The 25,498-nt window shown below is 37.5% G+C and overlaps 1 protein-coding gene across 8 annotated transcripts in view; it reads left to right on the forward strand.

Annotated features, from left to right (window-relative positions):
- The window catches only part of ENAH (ENAH actin regulator), a 173,403-nt gene that overhangs the window by 109,110 nt on the left and 38,795 nt on the right, over window positions 1-25,498 (forward strand). For 6 of the 8 annotated variants that reach the window (XM_064276821.1, XM_064276823.1, XM_064276825.1 and 3 more), the window contains exon 4: window positions 19,406-19,490. In XM_064276821.1, the coding sequence (XP_064132891.1) occupies window positions 19,406-19,490 (85 nt within the window). Of the gene's footprint in view, window positions 1-14,503; window positions 14,625-19,405; window positions 19,491-25,498 lie in introns of those variants that run through there. The other 2 variants (XM_064276829.1, XM_064276824.1) reach the window with 2 other exon arrangements.

A 25,498-nucleotide genomic window follows, 5' to 3' on the forward strand; every position in this document is an offset into this window, starting at 1 on the left:
CACTGGGTTTGGTTTTTTTTTTGGACCCACAAAACTGTTCAAGTAGGCCTGAGATCGTTTTTAGTATTTTGGGAAGCTAAATAAACAATGTGTACATCATGCAGTCCAGTGATAGGGCTATGCCTGTTAACTCAAATATTAAGCTTTTTTGTTTTGGCCTGAAATTGACCAGCTCTTTGTAGAGATATGGTTGTGTAGGGTTTTATCTTAGAAATTAATAGAGGTAGTAGGATTTGTCATGCATAAACTTGTTTATGTTAAGGTAGTCATGGCAAGGCACTCAAGTAAGACCTCACAACATTCATTCAGAGCTGGAGAATCAGACTTAGCAAAATACAATAACAGTGTTGTTCAGTGGTTAGAGCCCAAATCTTTAGGCTTCCTGCTGTTCCTTTAGCAAGAGGTCTCCGGAGGAAGGCTTAACCAAGGCTCCAACTCTGCAGAAGTCCCTCCTAGATAGGGTCCAAGGCCAGAGGCAGCAAACAGAATCTCAGTTCCATCTCTGCCTTCTTTCAGGGAGTGAGCAGAAATTCAGGATTTATATGTGAGTTTGTCACCTTGGCTCCACACAAGGGCCAGTGTGATGTTCTGTCTTTTCTCCAGGGCTAGAGAGTAGCTAAATGATACATCTTCTCTTCAAGGTTAGAAATTGGGGAGGTTGTTTAGATTTAAGCTATTTTCACGTGTCACAGCATGCCGGGTCAAAGTGAACTTAAAGGTTGTTCATGTTCTTTACATATTTCACTTAAATCTATGTTTCTATGTCTAAGTTCAGTTTTCTAAGTAGTTTTTAGTAACTTACAGGTTTGTAATGATTTATAGTTGATTTTAGAGAGCCTCACGAGGGTTGACATATTTCTAATTTCATATTATAAGTGCTCATACGTACGTTTTTGGAAGCATAATAGTGACATGTATCTTATGTGATTTGAGATGATTATCAAAACATACACAACAGATTGCTGTTTAAAACTAGTGTTTCCATCAAGTTGATTCCAACTCTCAGTGACCCTGTAGGACAGAGCAGAACTGCTTCATAGGGTTTCCAAGGCTGTAATCTTTACGGAAGCAGACTGCCACATCTTTCTCCCACAGAGCGGCCAGTGGGTTTGAACTTGCCAGCCTTGTGGTTAGTAGCTGAGCTCTTAACCATGCACCACCAGGGCTCCTTATCCAAAACTAGTCAGTTCTAATTAACTGTTGTTGACATTTTAGGAATTTTTGGATCCTGTGATTGTGCCAGATACTGATAAGGAAAGTTAAATAGTCACAGTACCTGAATTGAGCACTGCCAATTATATATCTTTGCTTACTTATGAAAGAACAAAGAGTAAAAATAAATACAGTTTCTTTAGACAGACTTACTCAATACTGAGTTCAAGAGGGTTAGTTAAAATAGTAACAGGGTTTCTCGCTGTTGAGAAGGGTGGGGGATGCTGAATTAGACTTCCAGTTCCTTACATTTGCAGCCTCCATTTCCAGCCTCTTGCCTAGTTTTCTCATCCCGGGTTCCACGAGAAAATTCAGCCCTACAGAAAATGGTTTGGGTGACTAATCTCTCATTTCTTCCAAGGGTGGCACAGAGCTAGTACCATTCTAGACTCTTAGGAGAGAAGTTGATTCTTTACGTACTATGGATGCCTTAGGGTATTAGGGCATACATCTCTTGAAAGACTCCTTCTCTTCTGTTCTTTTCCTTTCTGTTTGCTTCCTGATCCCACGTTCACCCAGGAAAACTGCTTTGTAGTCCAGGCCTGGAATTGGGACCAGAAAATAACTATGGATTTTTCCATAGTGAGATGTAAGATTACCTACATATAAGTGAGACTCTTTTATGTCTCAGATCCTTCTCTTTGTTCAGTATAGCTTTATCTTCTAATATTGACATCGATTAATACTTGAAATTGCAAGCGTTCTATATCTAATTCTTAATCACAAAAGGGAAAGTTTGTGTGAATATTTAATAGTGGCTGCTATTCTTAAAGTTTACAAACCTCTTCATCATTAGAGGGATTAATGCCTGGATTACTGTGTACTTGGTTGCTCTCTGTATTCTCATTTTCCTTTGGGGCCAAACTAGATGCAAAATCAAGAATCTTGAGTTAAAATCCTAACTCAGAGATTCTCAAAGTGTGGTTCAAGGACCCTCAAAGTCCCCCCTTTGGACTCTTTCAGAGGGTCTACAAGGTACTCTGTTTTCTCCATGCACTTCAACCAAAAAAGATACTTTGACATATTGAATGTGGAAACAGATAAAATTAATCTGTCTTCTCTTAAGCCAAACATTAAGGAAATTTGTAAAAATCTGTTTTTTTTTTTAAATTGTAATTTTTCATAAAAATGTTATGTATGTTAGCATGTAATGGCTTTTTGGTAGTTATTTTTAAAATGAATCAATAGAAACTAAAACTGAAAATTTTAATTATTTATTGTAGTGAATACTGATAGGTAAAACCCACAAGAACAGAAGTTCTTCAGGGTCTTCAATAACTTTTAAGAATGTTTGGATGTCCCAATACCAGAATGTTTTAGAACTGCTCCTCAGACGTGTCAGGGAAAGCTGTTGCCTGAGAACAGAATTTCTGTTTTGTCTCTTTTTCAGACAGCCTAGCAGAGAACCTTGAAGGTTGTCTGTTGGATGGGAATTGATTATTCCATTTTTTTTTTTTTTTTATCTGTTTTAGGTAGGTGGACATGCTCTGCATTGACTATACAGAGAAACCTTCCTTCCTCTCTTTTTTATTCCTTTTCTTCGTATTTTTCATCTTCTCTTCTCCCCATGAAGAAGACTTCATGGAGGGCTGCCATTTCAAAGTGGGAAGTTGCCAGTCACAGAAGTGGGCAAAGGTTATTCCTAATTATTGTTAACACCATCATTTTATCACTGAAAGGGAAAATGTAGGTCCGGTGGCCTCTTTCATGCTGAACGTAGAAAAATTAACCAATAATGAGGTTTGTAACATCATCCAAAGTACTTGTTGCTGCCTCTAGTTCTACACTTAAATTCAGGTTCTTCTGGATTCTAGTTACTTGGTATATTTGTGTTTTCTCTTGTGATTTTCACAGTTAAGTTGTATTATTTATACTGTGTAAATGGATTTTAAAGTATTAACTTCCTGATCACTGGCTGTTTGGGAAAGCTGATTTTAGCTCAGGTTTAATACTGTATTTTTGATGAGCATGACTTCAGCCTTATGCTCTGAGACTTAGGGATATCTTGTCTGCCCCAAAGTAGAAATGATTAAATGACCAGAAAAGTCAGATAATATTTTTGTGATAAGTCTAGGTTTCATAATCTTATAGAAAGTTATTTTACCCTGAAGTTTTTTGTTATTTAGGTAATGTATTCTGTCTGCCTCTCATTTTAGCTTCTCTGGCAGCTGGACATCTTAACACTATTGCATTGTCTGACACAGGTCTAGCTGGTGACCTCAGTTCCCTTCAGGCTTGCTTTACAGTAAGCTTGAAATTTAATTATTAAATTTAATTTAGTGACAGCCCAGGTGTTAACCAGTTGTACCACCCAGGGACTCCCCAGTCAGCCCTTAGACCAAATATATTTAAATGATAATGTGTGCAAACACTTAATTCAGTGTTTTTCTCCTGTATCAGGCTCCTAAGTTCTGTCAGGCCGTAGGCCACTTCTCACCCACCATGTGCATAGTAGGCAGGCAGGGAGTGGGACTACCATCAACATTTACACCAAGACCAGAGAGATGGAGTTTTAGCCAGGCGGAGGAATTGTGTTTCAGAAAAAATGGAACAGGAAGTACAAGGGCCCAGATACAGGAGAGAGTGTGTTTATTTAACCTAGAGTCAGTAGGGGTCAGGTCACTTAAGAAATGTGAGTTGTGTTAAGGAGCTTGTTCTAAGAGCAGTGGAAAGCCATTGCAGGGTTGGTTATCTTGTACACACTATCAAAGGTATGCAAAGCCTACCTCCGGTCAATGTAGGGTTGATTCCAAGTATTATCTGCAGAAGAGTCTAGGGACCTATTTCCCAGGAATTAATGTCCTTTCCAGTCAGTATCATCAAATTGAGGGTGTGTGATTTTAAGGCTGGAGGAAAATTCAGTGGACAACAGCAATTCTGATTTTGGATAAGAAAAAGTAACCCTTTGTGTTTAGTATAGTTTTATCACAATGAAGACCAGGATGGCAAAGGAAGCTCAATTCCTATGTGAATGGCACTGTCATAGTTAAATACTCTGAAAACTTCCAGAAAATAGAAGTGATTCGTTTTCTAGTGTGAGTCATCTCAAAAATTGTAAAAATCCACTGAAATAGCAGACCTACCTTGTAAGTGTTATTTTGGTATCAAACAGTGAATGGGCTTGGCTGCTAACTGAGAAGTTGGAGGTTCAGGTCTACCCAGAGGCACCTCTGAAGAAAGACGTGGTGACCCACTTCCACAGAACCGGTCCCTGAAAACCCTGAAGAAAGACGTGGTGATCCACTTCCACAGAACCGGTCCCTGAAAACCCTGAAGAAAGACGTGGTGATCCACTTCCACAGAACCGGTCCCTGAAAACCCTGAAGAAAGACGTGGTGATCCACTTCCACAGAACCGGTCCCTGAAAACCCTGAAGAAAGACGTGGTGACCCACTTCCACAGAACCGGTCCCTGAAAACCCTGAAGAAAGACGTGGTGATCCACTTCCACAGAACCGGTCCCTGAAAACCCTGAAGAAAGACGTGATGATCCACTTCCACAGAACCGGTCCCTGAAAACCCTGTGGACGCGGTTCTGCTCTGACACACGTGGGGCCGGCGTGAGTCCGGCTGACTGGACGGCAGCTGGTAGTGGGAGTGCTGAGAGGAGCACCCAGGATGTTGTGAAAACCTAGTCTGAGGAATCTAAGAAGGCACCCCTAGGGAGAAGAGTTAAACTTAGACCCCTGAAAATAGTTTATCTTTTTTTTTTTTTTTGAGGGAGCCTGAGGGAAGTAGAGTGCAGCAGTGTTTAAAGAAAGTAATATTCCTGTTCATGGGGAGCTACATACCAGTATTTCTTTTTTTCTTTGCATTATTAAAAAACTTTGCCTATTGATGGGATGCTTTTCTGTGTAGTTTTATGTCTTGTTTGTTTTCACTTTACATGATATCACAGTCTCACTTTGACACAAGAATGTATTATGATTTCCCTTTTTAATGTTCAGATAATATTCTGCTATATGCATATACTATAACTTAGTTGTTCCCCTGATGATGGTTTTTAATTATTTAATTTCATAAGTAATACTTCAGTGGATGTTTTTGTACATAACTCTTCTTTCATTTTATGACTTAGAATACGTTTCTAAGAGTAGTATCATTGGATCAAGAGACATGTATCATTTAATTCCTGCTATCAGACCTTGGAAACTCTACGGGGCAGTTCTACTCTGTCCTATAGGGTCGCTATGATTCGGAATCGACTCGACGGCACTGGGTTTTTTGGGGTACCAGACCTTACCTGACCTTACCAGATTACTTTCTGAAATAGCTGCACCAATTTGCTTTTCCTGTGAAAGTTTGTTGAAAATGTTTTCAGGTCTTAGAGTTCTTAAGTAGTTTTTCTTGGCCCAAGCAGGATCCCTGGTGGTGCAATGGTTAAGAACTCAGCTGCTACCCAAAAGGTCGGCGGTTGGGATCCACCAGCTGCTCCTTGAAAACCCTACGGGGCAGTTCTACTCTGTTCTCTAGAGTCGCTGTGAGTTGGAATCGACTTGACGGCACTGGGTTTGGTTGGCCCATGTAGCTCTCTCCCCCAGACTCTTCTCTTCTTCAGCTGTGCAAGACTTCTAGTATAAGTCTTTCCCTTCATTAACTTTTTCTTAAAGCTCCTGTAGCTGTTGATTTCTAGACTGTATAAATAAATTTAGCAGAACCAATATTAGTGGCAAAGGTAATATAGTGGCACTTACTAGTAGATTTTATTTGTACATAAAGATCAAATTACTCAAAATATTTCAGCAGACCAGAAGACACATACATATATTTATTTTAAAATGCAGCCCACAGTCCCATTCCTCCAAACTAAGAAACTTGTGATACATAAATAACTCTCAAGTATCTCTAATGCAATAATAGTAATTTATAATTTGTTTACATGAATAGATGTTTGAATCTCTATAATTTTATTCTTAGGTACCGTTTAAGTATTTTACTGCTCCAGGAGGATACTGTTCTTTTGGGAAATCTGTGTGAATTATATCTGTTCCCTCTTAAGTGGTTATTTTTGCCTCAGACCTTAAATAGTAAAGTCTTATTTTCAAGTTTCACATCCCTATCAAGAGCTAGGTTTTCAGGACTCCGTGATTGTCAGTTAGCCCAGCGTATTTCTCTGCCCAAGTTTTCTTCTTTATTCATTTAAATATGAATTTGAGTTTCGTTTAAGACTTTTTCACTAGCATTTCTGGAGCAGGTTTCTCCCTGTGGATAGTGATGATACTGTCCCTGCAGCTGGCTTGTGGAGCCTTGACTTGCTTTAAACAAGTCCTAAAAAAAAAACAAACAACAAAAAGGCCCACTGCTGTCCAGTGGGTTCTCACTCATAGTGACCCTACAGTAGGACAGAGTAGAGCTGCCCTATAAGGTTTCCAAGGAGTGGCTGGTGGATTCAGACTGCCAGCTGTTTGGTTAGCAGCCTCACTCTTAACCACTGGACCACCAGGGCTCCCCCCCCCCCCCAGAAAATAAAGTCCAGCATAAGCTAACTGCCAGATGGAGAGATGGTCAGACAAATATGGCAGAGATTACCTTTGAGCACCTTGATGTCTAGTGAGACAGCTAACTGTAAGCAGATATCTTGATATTAATTTAGCAATCACATGATAAATTGGAAAGCGCTTAGGCTCAACCAGTTAATATGGGGAGTTTATATTGTGTTTCCTTCTGGGCTTCTTTTGTTGATATTGAAGTCCCTTCCCCCTTTGGTGTTTTGTTTTGATTTTCAGTAAAAATAAATTGCTGCTTTTGTAGTTTATCAGGGTGGGCAGTAAGAGACTAACATGGTGTTTAACATGGTAAATGTCTTAAGAAGAAAGTAGGACAATATAAGCATGTAAATTGAAATAAAATACTAAAAATGTAATTTAAATATTTTAATAAGTATTTTGTGCACGATTTTCCTGAAGAAGAAGCACTTTATTGACTAATGTATTCTTAAGTAAGAGTGGGGACATTACACTCCTAATTTTTTCTTAATTTTTATAAGTTTGGCGATAGCTTTTTTTTTTTCTCTCTCTCTTTGTTTAAATATACTGGCATCTCACCTAAACAACATACTATCATTGTTTGAAATGGCATACCAAAATTTTATGGCTTGCTCATTATAAGGCACTATATTTTTAAAGGAGTAGGGAAAAAAAGATACATATTGTTATGGATATAATTACATTTCAGAGACTTAAGTTAATGATGTTGAGTTTGTAGAACATTTATTTTTATGTCTTTGCTGACATCCTACACCAGTTCTTTACTGATTTAACTCTTTTAATAATAAACCCCATTTGAGCAAACAAGTCCAGCTTATTTAATTTTTTTATGTATTCAACAAAATGTTTTTTAAATAAAATTTTAAATATTTTTCAGTGTCAAAAAGTCAGTTTGGATGCCTCTGTCGTTCAGATACTGGTTGTCCTGTGTTATTTTATGTAGAGGTTGCTTTTCGGTTTCGCTGATGAGACATCATGAATTATCGTGCAGAGAAAAAGAAGGGCAAGGGTAATAGGGTTCCCAAGGAAAAGGAGGCAGTTGTTGTGGTTTAACTAGGACAGTCCTGGTTTTCGATGAACCATTGTGAATGCATGAGTTTTCAGAGAGCCATGACCTGAGAAATGCCTTGAGTTTTGATTGCTGCTGGAGAGCAAGCCAACAGCAGGCAGAGGAGCTGCTGTATGCTCACCTCTATGTGCCCTGGTGCTTGAGAAGGGCACGCGTGTCCTGGCTCTGCAGTCCTTCCAGACGCTCAGGGTCCCGTTGGTGTTGGTAACAGAGTCACTTCGTTCTTTGTTTATGTCCAGTTCCCAGTCAGAAACTAGAGCCATTTAGAGCATTGCCTGACAAGAACTCCTCTTTGTTAATAGAACTCTAATGTCCAGCACAGCATTTTTTTTCAAACATAAATAAGGTTTTTTTTATTATTATTATACAGTTCTATGCTTATTCTAAAAATGTCAACAGTACAGAAAAGCATAAGGAAGAAAGTAAACATACCTAAAATCTCATCACCCAGAAATAATCAGCTTTAATATTCGTAGTGGAAAGGGTTGGGCATTTAGATCTTTTTCAATTTGGTGTTATAAACAATTCTGAGATGAAGAGCACAACACAAGCACAGTGTGCTTTTTTTTTTTTCTGCAGCAGCTTCATTGAACTATGCTTCATACACCATACAGTTTACCCCCTTGAAGTATATGAATCAATGTTTTTTAGTGTATTTCTCAGATTGTGCAACATCAGTACAATCAATTTTAGAACATTTTCATCACCTAAAAAGAATTGTCATAACCCTTTAGCTGTCACCTTAGAACTTCAGCCCCTCCCATACTTTGTAGTCACCAGCAACCACTAATCTGTCTGTGGATTTACCTATTCTGACTATTTCATATAAATGGAATCACACAATATGTGGTCTTTTGCAACTGGCTTCTTTTACTTAGCATGATGTTTTCAGGGTTCCTCCATCTCCTAGGATGTATCATGCTTGGTATTTTGAAAACTGAGTGTGGTGTACAGTGAGAGTAATGACTAGATCCTAGGAATACTTTTTAAATTAAGAGATTAAAAAACAAAGCAAAAAGCCTTTCTCAGATCCTTTAGTTTTAAAAACACCCAACATTTTAAAACTTGGTAAATTGTTTAAAGCAGAGCTGTATTGCAATTTTCTATGCCATACTGAAGATAGAAATGAACACTTGACCAAATTGTGACGCCTCCGCCGTTTATTCTCTTAGTCCCCAGGCTCAGCTTTCTTGTCCAGCATCGCCCTACCTCCACTGCCTTCAGCTTTTCCACAACCTACAACTTTTGTAGCTCGGAGTGTTAGAAACTTCATACTTCATGTTTCTCTGATTTCTTTCTTCTCTTAAAGAGGTAGGAAAGGACAGATACATGGTTCTTGAAAGTATCTACACCTTTAGAGTGAAATCTCTTTTGGCTAAATGAATTTCAGCTCTCTACATGTGGGTGATTTGAAATTGTGTGCTCTTTCTTTAATAGTGATCTGAGGCAGCCTCAGATCATTGATCGACCCCCCCCCCACTCCCCCCACCCACAACACAGTGAGCTTTCCTCATGGAATTGGGTGTCTTTATCATTTTTCCCCAAACTTCATTTGTAGGCTGTTGGAATTCTGTTTTCTGTCTCCCACTCCCATTCACAGCAAAAGGAACCAAAACAAACCATTTTTGAACCCAAAATATTAGTTTGGACCACTTTGCCTAGAAATTTTCATATTATATAATTTTACATTATACTTACCTTTAAATTTTTTCTAAATGGCTAATAGAAAAAAGTATATATAAACACAGTGCCGTCAAGTCAGTTCCGACTCATAGCGACCCTATAGACAGAGTAGAACTGCCCCATAGAGTTTCCAATGGGCACCTGGCGGATTCAAACTGCCAACCCTTTAATTAATTAGCAGCTGTAGCGCTTAACCACTACACTACCAGGGTTTCCAAATATATATATACACACACATATATAATAAGACTGTCAAAGTAGAGAATAAGAATTCCTAGTGAAACCTCCCCCCCCCACACACAAAAAAAACCTGTTGCGGTCAAGTCGATTCCTACTCCTAGTGACCCTATAGGACAGGGTAGAACTGCCCCATAGGGTTTCCAAGGAGCCCTGGTGGCATAGTGGTTAAGAGCTCAGCTGCTAACCAAAAGGTTGGCAGTTTGAATCCACCAGCTGCTCCTTGGAAACCCTATGGGGCAGTTCTACTCTGTCCTATAGGGTTGTTATGAGTCGGAACTGACTCAGCGTCACCTGACAACAACAGTTGAGTGTTGGCTGCCAGAAAGTTCTGATTTGTGCAAAAAGAAGCATACCAGTTGACCAGTATCATAGGCAGGAGGCACATGCATATGTACAAAAGGCCCTCCAGCGGGAAAGAACATAGAGCACATTTGAGAAATTGAAAGACCAGAGAGCGTAGCTGTGGGATAGAGAGTGACAGCGTATGTATTGGGTGGGCTGTGCAGTGATCAGGTCGTGGGGAGAAAGCACTGAATTTTGATGTTTATCTTAAGAGTAATGTAAAGCAATTAAAGAGCATTTATTAAGAGAGAGAATTTGATCTGGTTTACTTATTAAAATACCACTCTGGTTGCAGTGGGGAAAAGAAGAAAAAAAAAGAAGAGGTGCCAAAATTAGAAGAAGGGGTGCTATTGTAATAGTTTAGGCTGGTGGTCTCCTAATGTCTGAGCTTATCCTCTAATACATGTTAGTGTATAGTTTATATATGTACTTCGGTACTGAGATATCTTGCATACGCTGTAAAACAAGAAAGACGGGAATAGGAGAAGGATGAGAAAAAAATTAATGGAAATAGAAATGCTACTAGTATTTTCTTCCCTGCCTCAATGTTTTTAGACCTTCTGGGATATATGCATCCCATTATGAAGACTACTGGAGCCCTGGTAGGCCAGTGGTTAAGAGCTTGGCTGCTAACCAAAAGGTCGACAGTTCGAATTCACCAGCCACTCCTTGGAAACCCTATGGGGCAGTTCTACTCTGTCCTGTAGGATCACTATGCGTCCGAATTGACTTGAGGGCAACAGACTTGGTTTTTTGGTTTACGAAGACTACTAGTCTTCAAGAGAGATAACAAGCAGAGTGCAGTGGAAATAGTTTGAGAGAGAAATTAGGGGGCTGTAATGGCAGGAAGTGGAAATTGATTAAGTAGTCGGAATCAACTGTTAGCAGTCATTTTCAGTATTTATTTAGGAGAAAGGAATAAAATGCATTGGAGCTCTGAAGTTGGGAGGAAGGGTTCTCAGAGTATCAGAAATGAAGGGGTGGGGGAGGCCGGTTATATACAGCTTTGCCTAAGATTGAGTTTTTTAAGAAAAGTACTGTATGATTATATTCTTTTATTGTGGCTGTAAATGCATGTTCTATTTCCTAAAATAAATAAATATTTTCTCTTATTAAAATTATGTATATATGTATCTATACAAAGGGTTGGCAGTTCGAATCCGCCAGGCGCTCCTTGGAAACTCTGTGGGGCAGTTGTACTCCATCCTGTAGGGTCGCTATGAGTCGGAATCGACTCGAGGGCACTGGGTGCTGGGTATGGAGCCCTGACGGCACGGTGGTTGAGAGCTCGGCTGCTGATGAAAAGATGGGCGGTTCAAATCCACCAGCCACTCCTTGGAAACACTTCTGCTCTGTAGGATTGCTATGCGTCGGAGTCGACTCGACAACAGTGGTTTTTTTTTTTTCCGATATATATTAAAACAAGATTTGAAATAATACTTTTGAAAATGTTTCAAAATTCTGCTTTGAAAATACCATTGCTTTGGATAACATTTATGGTTTGTAATTCTTGTGTCTCCTAGCACGCTGCCCTGCAATATGGTACCTGTTTTTTGGATGCAGGCAGCCATGCCACTGCAGTATCTTCCTTCTCTCTATTCTAGATACCTTAGGAAAAAGCAGACATGTTTTCCTTTTCACTCTCTAAAATGTATACGTAGAGCCTGGCAATCACGAGAGAAATATCTGGGGGCCTTATGGATGCTCGAAAGTGTGAAAACCACTAGTTCTGTTGCTGCACTGACTGAGTCACTCAACAGACCAGCTTTCCGCAGAGGCAAATCAAATTCAAACCAGCCTTTAAACAAACATTGTCTCCTTTAGTCCTCAGAAAAATGCTGAGGTGAGTAGTGTCCCATTACAAAGGGCGTTGGGACTAACAGCTAATAGTGGAAACATGAATGCTGAGGGTCTACATAGTAACTTTCCAATGCTGAGCAAATCTAAACAGCCTGTCACTTTCTGCTAACATCCCACCCCAGATTTCTACATTTTCCTGCTCGTACAAACCCCGTAATGGTGAAATACAGGAGGAAAAGCCCGGAAAATGACTGTTTCTCAGACTGGATGAGAAAAAAATGACCAGCCATGACTAGACAATTTTAGTGTCCGAGTAGCTGATGGAGAGGATCATTTTTCTTCTGTAGACATCTAATATGTTAAATTTTATATTTTTGGTACATCTCACCCCTAAGCCTATTTTAGTATGCCTGACTTAAAGAGGAAGGAGCCCTGATGGCACAGTGTTTAAGTGCTGGACTGCTAACTGAAAGGTTGGTGGTTCAAACCCCCAGCTGCTCTAAGGGAGAAAGATGTGGCAATCTACTCCTGTAAAGGCTGCAGCCCTGAAAACTCTATGGGGAGGTTCTGCTCTGTCCTGCGGGGTCCCTCCCTATCAGTCGGAATTGACTGAACGGCAACCAGTTTTTTTTTTTTTTCCTGGTAACTAAATGAGAAATGTCCTTTCATAGGTAAAATGTAAGGTATTTGGAACATCTGTGCTAGTTCTAAAAGTAATTATGGTGAAATTACCATATTACTGAATGTTATTCAAACCTGGACAATGAATGTTCTTTCCCATTTTCCGTCCCCCCCCCCCGCCACTGGTTGAAGAAAGGGTTAATTGCATCAGTATTAAACAGGAAGTGCTGTTAGCCTTATGCATATGATAGAATAAATAATTTAGTGTCTTCAGGAAATGCAAACTGCAGTAGAATTCAAGCAGCCTTATCAGAATTTCAATCAGTATTTTACCTGATAGTATGAAGTAAAAGTCAGTAGAAAGAGGATGCTTAGGGTTACCAAGTGCGAGAATGTTGTGTAATAGTTTAAACTGTGAGAAGATGGAGGGTTGGTTGCAATTGTTTGTCTTACGCAGTGATGATGCATCCTGACGATTGTCAGGAGGAAGGCGATGACTTTTTGCCAAAATGATTGGTAACGGGGTGTGGCAGTTTCTTTGCTGTCAGAGACGAGATAATTTCTCAAGTTTTTCTTGTAAGTTTTTATGTTTTCCTTTAAATATGGATTAAAAGAACTGTAGGGTAAAACCTGAAAATTAGGCTTTTTTTTTTTTTAGGTTGATAGATGTTATTTACAAACATTCGTAAGATGGATATAAAAAGCAGTTTAAACTTAAAATACAGTTATTCTAGATTGTTTCTCTCCTTAGCTCAGAAGTTTTATCGGCATGCCTGTGGTCTTTTCTGTATCTCACGTCAGCACTGTAAATATTTCTGTGCATGTGATTTTAATGATGGGGTAGTTGGAAGTACTTAGCAAAAGTGATGTTTATCAATCTTAATTATTTCCTTGTGTTTGAAAATATCTGCTGTATGTAATATTTTTAAAATTGAGACTTCAGTTTGATGGGGTTATATTAAATCTAATTTCTATCAAAAATTATTATTTAAGACTTACTACCATTTTCAGATGTATGCATCTTTTAAATATAAATTGGTTTGGATCTATTTTATGGAAACCTAGTTAGCATAAGTTGTATTATTTAAAAAATACAGTTTGGGGGAGGGGAGTCAAAATACTGTCTTGTTTGCCTTGATGTGGTCTTTCTTAACCCAGTATATTTTTAACCCATTAACTATTTCCTGGTTAATGTCAATGAAAAAAGAAAACCTTTCCAAAGCTGAAAATAATTTTCTTGGGATTTTACTGAAATTTATCGATGTATAAATTCTTTGATTTTGGATAAACCCTTCTCCTTTTCATAAATTACCACCTCCTTCTCATTGAGTTTTCTGCTAAGGAGAATATACTTCATTAAGAAGTAAGCTAAATATTAATGTAGATAACCTAAATATTAAATGACTTTTGGAACTGGCCACACATTTTAAATAAGGTATTTTGACAGATATGTATATAAAGAAAAAAAGGAACAATCCAATGTAGCGTGGAAAAACAAAGAGTAGCTTTAATTTTCCAAAGTGCAAAGCAAATGAGAATATTCTCATTTTACCAGTGAATATAAAACTTCTTAGTTCAGTAGGCTCTGTTTACCAGTAGTTTCGTTTGGTCTTTTTTCAATCAGTAGAAATCAGTTATTTTCCAATTAGTGTTAAACATTTCCCCTAAATTTTTTTTTTCAAATGCAAACTCTACTAAATGAGCAATACTAAAAAAAAAAAGGGTAGTAGCTATCATGAAATTAACTCTAATGGCCATAAATCTTGACTTCCTACACCTCGTCCCAGCTTACTTTTTAAAATTATAATCTTCAACTGTGGATTGCATTCTTGGATTGTGTAACTCAGGAAACAAATTAAGCTATCCACTAATGCATGATTTGATCTGTGGCTTATTTAGGGTTTTTCCACAAATAATATACAACATTTCTTAAAAGGCTTATGTTAAAGGAGAAACGTTTTGTATTAAATTACAGAGCTTTCCAGGATGAGGATCTAGATAGGACGTACGTATAAATACATTTTGAACATTTCAAAGCACCTTTTAGTTTACGTGAAGTTCTTCAGATGGCCCCGTTGTACTTTGAAGCTTCTAACACCAAGGTGTCTGTTGCAGCCCAGAGCAAGGTTACTGCTACGCAGGACAGCACTAATTTGCGATGTATTTTCTGTGGTAAGCAACATTATGTTTACATTCCTTTTTCAAGCTGTGCTACATACTACTTGCACATTTCCATAACTTTTGTTTCCTTAGGCCATAGTCTGATTTGTGGTATTCAGGATCTAGAGCAAGCTACTGTTTTTATGTTGTAATATTCGTTGTGGCTCATGTAGATGATTTGGTCAGCTTTTGAGTTGGCCTGTTAGTGAGGATTAAGTTAGAATTAAGATCTTATAATTAATTCTTGTTCACCTGTCCAAACACAAATGAGAGGGGTTTTTATTTTAACTATTTTGTTTGGAAGCAAACTTTTAATTTAGAATTTAAAGAAAAAAATTATATCCGTCCTAATGTAATTTGGGAAATGTAAATGTGCTCCGTTTGGAGGAAGCTTCTGTATAACTTGAGTTAATTTTAGGTGTGCATGTTGTGAGGCAGATGTGAGCTATTGTTTTAATGGGTGATTTCTGATCGATGGCCTCCTTTATTCACTAGGTTAGGTACCTGTGGCTCAGGAGTGAATTTAGGCCTATAGAGTCTTTGCTTTTCACCCCCGCCTTCATACACACACGTGTGCACATGTGTGTGGTTTTTGCGTGGACAAACTAAATCTGTCACTTAGCCACTCCAAATTAGAGATAATTAATCCTTGTCTATATTCTTGTATTTTTATCCCTATTTAGTTTTAAAACTTTGTTTTGAAAACCCAAGTTCCAAAAACCAACTTTAATTCTTTGACCCTTTTTTCTTTTGACTCATGTATTGCTTGACTAACCCACTACCCAGTACAGCCAGGTTATTTTATTAGGGAGTTATAAAATTATATTCTGCTAAAATTTTATACCAACAGTTTAGAATATTGCTGTGTGTATTCACTTTGTCCTGTGTGACTCAGTTTTTAGTATCAGCATTACTGATACTGTTTCTTTACCTATGAAGAGAATTATTTTCAAATTTTATGTACCTACTTGGTTTACTGGTTTAGGCAAAGAAACTTGTGTTGTAAGTTTCCCCCCCAAATTTAATGTCTTTTGAAATCAGTCATCTGAAGTTATATTTTAGGATTGTTCCAGGTAACACAGTTACAGCAGTGAGCCTATGCCTGGCTCTTTATAAGTCCTCCTTGCCTCCCAGTTCTGCAATTAAACGTTGTAGATTAAGTTTTTAATCAGTGACTTTCTGCCTCCTCCTGGGGGTTCTTCCAGGCCTTAGCTAGCTGTGAGTGATTATTTGTGTTTGTGTTTATTTCATTTTGAAAACTTCCTTGATGTTATTATATATTTGCTCCTTAATATGTTGATATTCACATATAGAATAATAGTTCACCCAGTTGCAGAGAAAAGATGGATTTGACCTTAATAAAGGTGAAATTTTAAGTCGTTAAATATTATCTTAATTGATTTAATCTTCATTTGCCAATATTACCTTGATTGATTTAACCATGTATAAGCAATAATATAATTACCACTTTGCGAAGTTTAAACTTGATTGCATTGTGTATTATACCCTTATTTGTTGTCTAGTCATGTGTTTTTAAATAATCTGTGGCTAAGTGTGAAACTAGATTTATTTGTGAAAATTAAAATGTGGCATAAGTAAAATGTGCATTAGCCAAGACTCAATATTAAAGGCAAGACTGAAATGCCATACTTGGTGTAGAGATCTTACTACCACCCTTTATAGGATACCAGGTCAGTCGCATTGCCACGCTTTATTAGAAACAGTAAGGTAATTCAGATGATTTGCTATAGGGAAAAAGTGCACATATCTGTTTTTTCTAACCAGGACAAATTAAGATCGACCATTGTCTTTAGGGTCATAGAACAGGGAGAAAATTAAGCTCCAAACAGCTACTGTCCTTGATGATAGTAGAGTAGGAACAAAGCAGGTCCACTTATTTCTTAACCTTGGTTGTCTCTTCTGTTTTTCCCCATTCCAAAAAAGGGCTATTAATCATCACATGGTGCTCATGAAATATTGTCATTTGCCCACTGAAATGGTTAGGAAAGTACCTTTTTTTGTATTCTATGAGAACACAGATACTCATTTAGGTATATGACTTACGTGAAGTAATATTCTAGCAAGCAGTGGCGGCTGACAGCCTTGCCTAATATTAGTTGCTGCTTCATGCTGTATGTGGTGTCTTTGGTATTCTTTGCCAGTTTTCTGACCTATTAGAATGTTCCATAGGAGGGAAAAAATGTGTACCTGAAATTCATGATTTATTTGGAACTTTTATTTAATGCTTAAAGTGTGTTTATATTATTTTTAAATGCACGTGGTTTCAATGTGCTTATCATTGTAATTTGACAATATTAAAGAAAAAACAAAGCAACCAGATTAAATATAAATGTGAGAAAATGCCAAGGGGAACCCCCCACCATCACCGTCTAAAAAACGTTTATGGAAGGACAAATAACCCATTATCACAAAGAACCAGGTAGAAAGGAATTAGAAGAGTTTTTCTTTGAGAAAAATTCCTCCCACTTTATAAGGACCTTCTTTGAAATTTCCTTCTCAGCTGTATGAATAAACTGTAGGAATTATTTTTATAATGATATCACCCATAAAATATTGCTCACAGTTTTTAAACCTTGATAAACAAGTTGGCTGAATAAGCTTTTAGCTTAAAAAAAAAAATCTAAAGGAGTTTCTGTAAATTGCTAAATGATACTTTTTCTTCTCATTTAGTTTTTTGTTTGTACGAGTTATTTCACACTTTTTTTAGGTTTTTTAAAAATCTGTTGAATAAAAGCAGTAGGGTTGAGTTGAAATTTTTGACATCTTTTTATTGAATTTATATGTTTGAATTAAAACTTATATTGCTAGATTTAGTTGGTGAATTTATTAATCCATTAATATTATCATTGAGATAATGCCTTTTCTAGATAGTATGATTACATTCTTGATTGATGGAATAGTAAGATTGTATTTTTCTTTGAGAGAGATGCCAAATAACAGGTCTAACTCACTGGCATTCAGCTGTTTAAGTATTTAAACATGAGGTTTTCACTTAAATACTCAAAAATAAGTTATTTTCAAAAGTAGTTAGGCCAAAATGGTCTCATGAGTTTTTCATTCTAAATGTTTGCATTTAATTTTTTTGATAAGTGTAACTTTGACTGTATAAGGTACTTCTTTTAAATATACTACATTTTCTCAAATTTACTCTGTCCACCCCTTCCTGCTAGAATAGGCAGACTTTCCCCTGTGAAGTATTAGGCATTAGCGTATGGCTTCAAATGACAGTCTGTTTTTACATCATTATGTTAATTTCCCAAGGAAAGAATTCCAGTCTGTTTACTTGACAACAGCTATATATTTTCATTTATGCAAACATTTAACTGTGTATGTATTTAATTTTTTAAAGTTTTTGTGTTTTTTATTATTTATTAAATGGGATTAATATATTTTTATATTTCTTTTATTTGGTTACTCAAAACAGCAGACTCTTTTAGGAAATCTAATTAAGCATATTACTGCAGTTGTCATCTAATTTGTCTTTGGAGGACAAATTAAATGATTAAAAACATTTATAAAGAGGTGAGGAAAAAATTTATTAGGTAAGTTCAGATCAAATTATTTCTGATGTCCTACACTTGGGATCTACCAGTACTGCATTACTTCCTAATGAATCTCATCCTTCTAGTTGTGAAGTCACTCCCACTAGTATAAAATAAATACTCGGTGCTGTTGTCTTCGATAGAATTACAAGGATTTGTTTTAGTGTACAGCATTTATTTATTTACTTACTGCATCTATTTATTCACTATTTTTTATACTAGTGGTCTACAGAAAGCTTTCCAAATATCTGCTAAGGGCATTTACTGGCACATTAGAATTCAAAACTGTGTACAGTGTATCATGACTCACTTTCTTTTCCAAGAGTGGAAGATTACTATTTCTCTCTTGTTTGTTGGAGTAGATTTCAGGGTTGTTTTATTTAAACTCTAGGAATTATTTGTTACGTCCAGTATTTATCTCATTTTATGACACAATTCTTAAAACCAGTGACATTAAGGTATCCCATAGTTTAGTGGCATTCTAAGATGCTGTCACTTGGTTGGCATCGTATGAGTACATGGCAATGGCTGGGCTTTAGTTTCTCGGGACAGAACCATGTTGTGGGTGTAGGTGTTCTCGTTACCCCAAATGAAAAGTTATTAAGATTACCCCTGTTGCATTAAAAATGTAGCTGGGTAGGTTAAGTATTATATAGAAGTTTAGCATATGTTTGTTTTCACCAGTCCTGGAAATGCCAGGCCTTAAACAAAAATTGCAGCTTAAATTGGGCAAGTTTGTTAAATACATTAGCGTGCTTCAGTCTAGTAATAAGGTTCTCATGCTTTCTCTCTCCTGTTTTTCATTTCCAGTGTTCTATTTAGGTGAGTTTTTGAATTCTGATTTTTCATTTAAGTTTTCCCTCTTCACTTCATGAATAATTACACCAAAAAGAATGTCTCATTGTCTTAGAAAATGTCCAGCTTAGGTGCCTATTCAGATGCTCATTGAACACTTGTTTTACTCAAGCTCTTCATATATAAATGTTTATTTTCCTTTATTGTTGATGTTTTTCCATTTGTTTCAAGTAAGCCTTCTGGAGATGATGACAGTATTATGTTGCAGCCTTTCATTTGCTGTGTGTTATGTAAAGCTTATATTTTACTTTGCTAGACAAAAAGAAGACACATTTGTAAATATGTGGTGGTTTTATGTTATTCTCATGGTTTTACCTCCATTGTCCAACTAAACGTAAAGCTAATATTCATCTGAATGTTTTCCTCCCTTTATAGGGCCAACATTGCCTAGACAGAACTCACAACTACCCGCCCAAGTACAGAATGGTCCTTCACAAGAGGAATTGGAGATTCAAAGAAGGTAAGCTTACATTATTGTTTGCACCTTTTCTTTTTACTCTACAGGACTAAACTATGAACATACTAATGTTAAAAGTAGATTGTGTCTTGTCAGCCATTTGAAAGGCAGAACTTTTATTCTTATATTACTAAATATTTGGAATAACCATTAATAAGTGAGGAGATACTTGTTATGCTAGACACAAAATGTTAAAGTTTCTTGTCTGTTCTTTTGTAAAAATCACACTCATGGTAAATTTAAACTATTTTCAATGGACTTAATGGCATACAAAATATCTTTAGACTTCAAGGAGTTTTATTTTTATACTGATGGTGTTGGTTGTCATCAAGTCTGTTCTGGCTCGTGACAACTCCACGCATGCAGAGTAGAAGTGCACTCCACAGGATTTTCAAGGCTGCCATCTTTGGGAAGCAGATTGCCAAGCCTGTCTGCTGAGGAGCTTCTGGATGGGTTCCGACTACCAACCTTTTGGCTAGTAGTTACAGATTAATCTGCAACCAGTATGACTTTACGTGATTAATTTAACTAGGAAGTTGAAATAGTCTTGGCTGGTTCTGTAAGATATTGATCTTGAGATATTACCATCAGGTTTAATAGTGTAATATAAGATCATTCTGTTTATATCTGAACTGCTGATTGAATAAAATTGTTAACATTGTCATTTCAGTGTAGTTTAGAACTTCACTCGAAATTATAATATAGCCTCATTTGGGGGTTAGCGTGCTCAACTGCTAACCAGAAGATTGGAGGTTTGAGTCTACCCAGAGATGCCTCCAAAGAAAAGTTTGGCAATCTACTTTTGAAGAATCAGCCATTGAAAACCCTAATGGAGCACAGTTCTAATCTGACACACATTGGGGTCTCCATGAGTCAGAACTGACTTGACAGCAGCGGTTTGTTTTTTGTTTTTGGTTGTCATCATTATTTTTCTGAATTAGCGGAGACTTTGTAACAAAAGTTTTACAAAATTCAAGTACATTCAGTAACTAAAATGGAGCAAGCCAAACTAGATATCCCATTTTTTAAACAAAATGATAACTTTTTAGAGATGACTGATGCTTTTAATCCCTGTTTTGTTCTGTTGATAACCATTGTTAGATGGACCTCTTGTATGGGTGAACTTCTCCAGTTGAGAAGCATTTGCTCGACAGCAAGCCAGTAATTCTAATCATTTCTTCACGTGAGCTTTGATTTGGATCTCACGTTTGAAAACGTGCTCTGTTTTCATTTTCTGCGTCTATATTGTCTTAATATATGTGTCAAGTTCCCCTGACAGCAGGCAGTCAGAGGGGCCTCTTGTTATTGTTTAGTCTCATCTGCTCTGAGGAATAGCTACTTAGCTCTTGAGAAAGGGTCTCCTGGGATCTTCTCCCAAAATGAATTTTGTTTTTCGCACAGAGCCTATATATTCAGTCAGATCACTGGAAATATCCACCAAGTATGATGATAATCCATCCAACTTTTTTGAGTCATGTCCTAACAGATACAAATAAAATTTTCTGTGGATAGAAATATGATAAGTTTAAGGGATATAATTGTTTTGGTTTCATATTTAAATTTAAACATACAAGGATAATTCCAAGAGTTAGAAATTGTAATTATACTGTACACAACTTACACACACACTCCGTAAAACAGAAGAGTAATTAATAAAAGGTAGTTTTTTTTTTTAATAGTATTATTGAGTGTAAAACACATTTGTAGATAATAGGAAGAACCAGGAGAGAACCCAAAACATAATAGGTAATCGCTGCTAAGAGTGGACAAACAAGTAACCCCTGAGGTAGTTGCCAGAGGCCAGGAAAATAAAGGACAGACACAGAAACCATGTCCGGTTACCACTGCATTGTGATGGAGGGCACAGATGGGCGACCCCCTGCACAGACGGCCATCAGAAACTAGCAGCTCCGCAGTTTTGGTTGGAAATGGGTATTCAGCGAAGTTTCAGTAATTGTTACGAAAATTACGCCTCATGTAGATTATTTCTGCTGTCAAAGTGCTTAGCCTTAGCAGTGCTCGTCTGAACCTGAGGTTTCCATGTTTGTATGTAAGTAGTTCCTTCTAAAGGGTTTGAATATTTGAATAATCATTATTCGTGAATTCTGTCAGTATTTGCGAATTTTTCTACTCGCTAAAATTTGTTGGTAGCCCGAAAGTCAGTACTGTGGTGCATCCTAGCCATTCACAGACACACGCATGTACAGAGCAGTGGAAAACTTAAGTGGCCCAACATGCATGTTCCAAGCTTATCCAACAAGGCTGGGTCTGTGTTTGCTGGCTCAGTATTCCAGGCAACAGAACAGAACTACTGCAAATAACGGGAGTGAACTGTAGTTTGTTGGAAGTTGGGGTGTTGTTTTATACTACTTCATCGTTCAGTTGAAGACTTTAACTCAGTCATTTTGAAGAGTGAAATCCAAATTTCTGAGAAATTTATATGAATTTTAAGAAATAGTTTCTGTCCACAGTCCTGCACAAGACTTCTTTTTTTTAATAAACCTTCTATAAGACATTGATCAATTTCTCTCTCTCTCTCTCTCTCTCTCTCTCTCTTTCATTATTAATCTCAACTCCATTCCTTTTTAATCTCATGACGTAGGCTTTTTATCGCCATAAATCTATCGGATATGCTGCTTCCACCATTGACTGACTCCAAGTTTAAATTCCTTTTCTTATGTAATCCTCATCTACCACTTCTCTGCCTTCATTTTGGTATTCTCTAGAGTTTCTGCTTGTTGCTAATGCTTCTTTCCTGTACCACCTCTTTTTTTTTTTTCTTATACAAAACTCTGCACTTAGCTGTCTTTTTTATTGTTATTGTAATCCTCCACTTTTGATCCAGACCCATATTTTCAGCTAAATAGAGTAGTATCTTAGACACTTCTGAGAATTTCAAGAAAGCAGTGGACTATTGCCCACCCCTAACCTTCCCACCCTTCAACTGCATATGTGCGCTTACATACAAAAATTGGCATATCATTTTAGAGGGTCACCAAAAAAAAAAACAAAAACAAAAACTAAAAACCAAACCTAGTGACTTCAAGTTGATTCTAACTCATAGCGACCCTGTAGGACAGAATAGAACTACCCCCTATGGGATTTTCAAGGAGCTGCTGATGAATTTGAACAGCTGACCTTTTTGTTAGCAGCTGAGCTCGTAACCACAGTACCACCAGGGCTCTGAGAGGGCCACGGACCCCCTAAATTCCAATAACGGATCCTCACTGCGAATTCCTTTTGTAGAACTCATCCGTTCAAATGTACTCAATTTAAACTGTTTTGATCTCATTCGTCATGTCCGTTCCATCTTCTCTTTAGTATTTCTCCCAAAATTTCAACTTAGAAATTATCTTCATTCAAGATATCTATTCAAGCACATCTTGTTATTCCTTTCTCTAAAAGCCTAGTGGCTTTACTCTTCTGACATTCCCATTACTAATAGTTTTCTTCAGTATTTCCCCTATTCTGCATGTATCATTGCTGTAGTTTCCTAGTTGATTTTTCTGTTTAGCATAGTTCATTTTCAGTTCTTCCTACTTTATTACTGCCAGATTAATTTTTTTAACTCTTTTGCATATGGCAAAGAAAATCTCAAACTGCACAGAAGGGCATAAAATGGGAGGAGGGGGTGGGATCTCTTATACAATTGTACTTTTCTCCTCATTCTTATTCTCAGAATTAATTACTTTTAACCATTTCTGCTTTTAGTACTTTTGGTGGCTCCCTCCATAACACTAAATAACGTTTCTGTTTCGTAGTTATAACCATATTATGTTGTTGCGTGCCGTCGACTCAATTCTGACTCAGCAACCCTACAGGATAGAGTAGAACTGCTTCATTGGGCTTCCAAGGCTCTAATCTTTATGGGAACAAGATCAACAGGTCTTTTCTTGTGCAGAGTGGGTGGTGGTTTCAAACCCCTGACCTTTCTGTTAGCAGCTGAGCTCTTAACCACTGTGCCGCCAGGGCTACAGATTATAACTCTTGACTCTCCACCATGAAAAATGAAGACTTCTTCCCTTCCCATGCCAGTTCTTGATAGTTATTATTTGTATTTCTGCTGTTGGTTTCTTTTTATAACTTAAACTTGTATCTCGTTATATTAACTTCCAACTGTATCTCTTCACTGCCCATTTGTTAGAGGAGTTAGTTTTGCACCTCCCTATCCCTCTTCATCCATTCCACCGTGTGGTTTTATTTTCAAAGTTTATACACTTGGCAGTCTTTTCTATACCAAAAACCAAATCCAGTGCCGTCGAGTCCATTCGGACTCATAGCAACCCTGTAGAACAGAGTAGAACTGCCCCATAGAGTTTCCAAGGAGTGCCTGGCGAATTCGAACTGCTTTTAGCAGCGGTAGCACTTAACCACTACTACACAAATCTCTGCCTTTATGTTTGCAGGTGGTCTTTTTTCTCTCTTCTCTAGAATTCTTTTAAACTTTATCCATAGTAGTCTTGAATAGTTACAAAGACAATGGCTGGATATGGTTCCCCCCCACCCCCCCATTTATCTAGCTCAATACTCAGTGGATTGTTTGTTTGAAGACTCACTCAAAACTCTTTTTAAAAAACAAAAAAAAAAAAAAAAAAAAATTTTTTTTTTTTTAATTAATTTTTTTGACCTGTCTCTGTGCTATTTTTTGGGAGCTCCTAATGGTCAAATGCTACACCTTCTGGGTGATTTCCTTATGACCTTTCTCTTTTCTTTGATTTTCTGCCTCTCTTTTCTTGTTCTCTCTTCTTGGCAATTTTCTTTTTTTTTTTTTGTATACTAGACCAGCACTATTCAGTAGAAATATAACGTAATTAAAATTTTTCTAGTGGCCATATTAAAGAGGCAAAATTAATTTTAGTAATATATTTTATTTAGCCCAGTATATCTAAAATATTACCACTTTAACATGAAGTCAATAGAAAATTATTAATAGGCTGCTTTACATTCTGTTTTTCATACTAAGTCTTCAAAATTTGGTGTGTATTTTACAGTTACGGGCCACTTCTGTTCAGACTAGCCTCATATCAAGTGCTCAGTAGCCACATGTAGCACACGGCTACCTAGTTAGGCAGCACCATAGATCTTCTGTTGAAAATTTAGTTTTAATCTCTGAAAGCTTTTTGTTCTGTAATTCTTCTTTCATAAAAGCCTGTTTCTGAATTTATGGCTGCATTTTAAGTCTCCCTTCTTTCTCGTTCTTTGCTTGGATTACCTCCCTCCTATAGAGTTTTAGCAGTTTTGTTTGTCTTGTTGGTTTTACGTAAACATCTGGCAATCTCTAGTCATCCATTTATTTCTAAAAAAGAATTAGGTTGAGTGATACCAGTCCTTGGCTTAGGTTCCTCTTTCACTGTGGAGGTTCATTCCCTACTGCTCAGGACCCTTCCCTGACTGAAAGGGCTGTTTCTCGGGCTGTGCCAGTGGTCACACAAGTTGACTGACCAGCATTCCCGTAGAGTACAAGGTTGGGGGGGACCAGCAGGCCTCAGGACCCACAAATGCTGAGCTACCTATAGTTTCGCCCAGAAGCCCTAGTTCTTCTGAGGCAGTCTTCTGTGGTAAACGCCTTTCCATCTACTCAGGTAGGGTTGGGGAGGAGATGGATGACTGGTACAGAGGTTCTTTCAGACAATGAGTGTGTTTATTAATCAGCTTGATTATGGTTGCACTCCCCATTCTGGACTTTGGATGCTGCCATTGTTCAGGTCACACACTTATTTATTTTAGCTATTACTATGTTCCAAGCGCTATTCGTTCTAAGTGCGTAGGACAAGGAGGGGCGGGGGGGGGGAGAGGCAAAAAGCCTTACTCTGATGGTGCTTACATTTCAGTGGGGAAGAATCAGACAGTAAACATGACAATACATAGTAAAGCAAAAAAGTGGAGTCCCTGGGTGGTGCAAATGGTTAAGTGCTCAACTAGTAGCAGAAAGGTTCAGATCATGTAGGACCCTGCAGGCTGTTGCAAAGAATTTCACTTTTATTCCAAGAGAAATGGGAAGCCATTGGACA

Source organism: Loxodonta africana, chromosome 25, assembly GCF_030014295.1.
Source record: "Loxodonta africana isolate mLoxAfr1 chromosome 25, mLoxAfr1.hap2, whole genome shotgun sequence".
NCBI classification, from domain to species: Eukaryota; Metazoa; Chordata; class Mammalia; order Proboscidea; family Elephantidae; genus Loxodonta; species Loxodonta africana.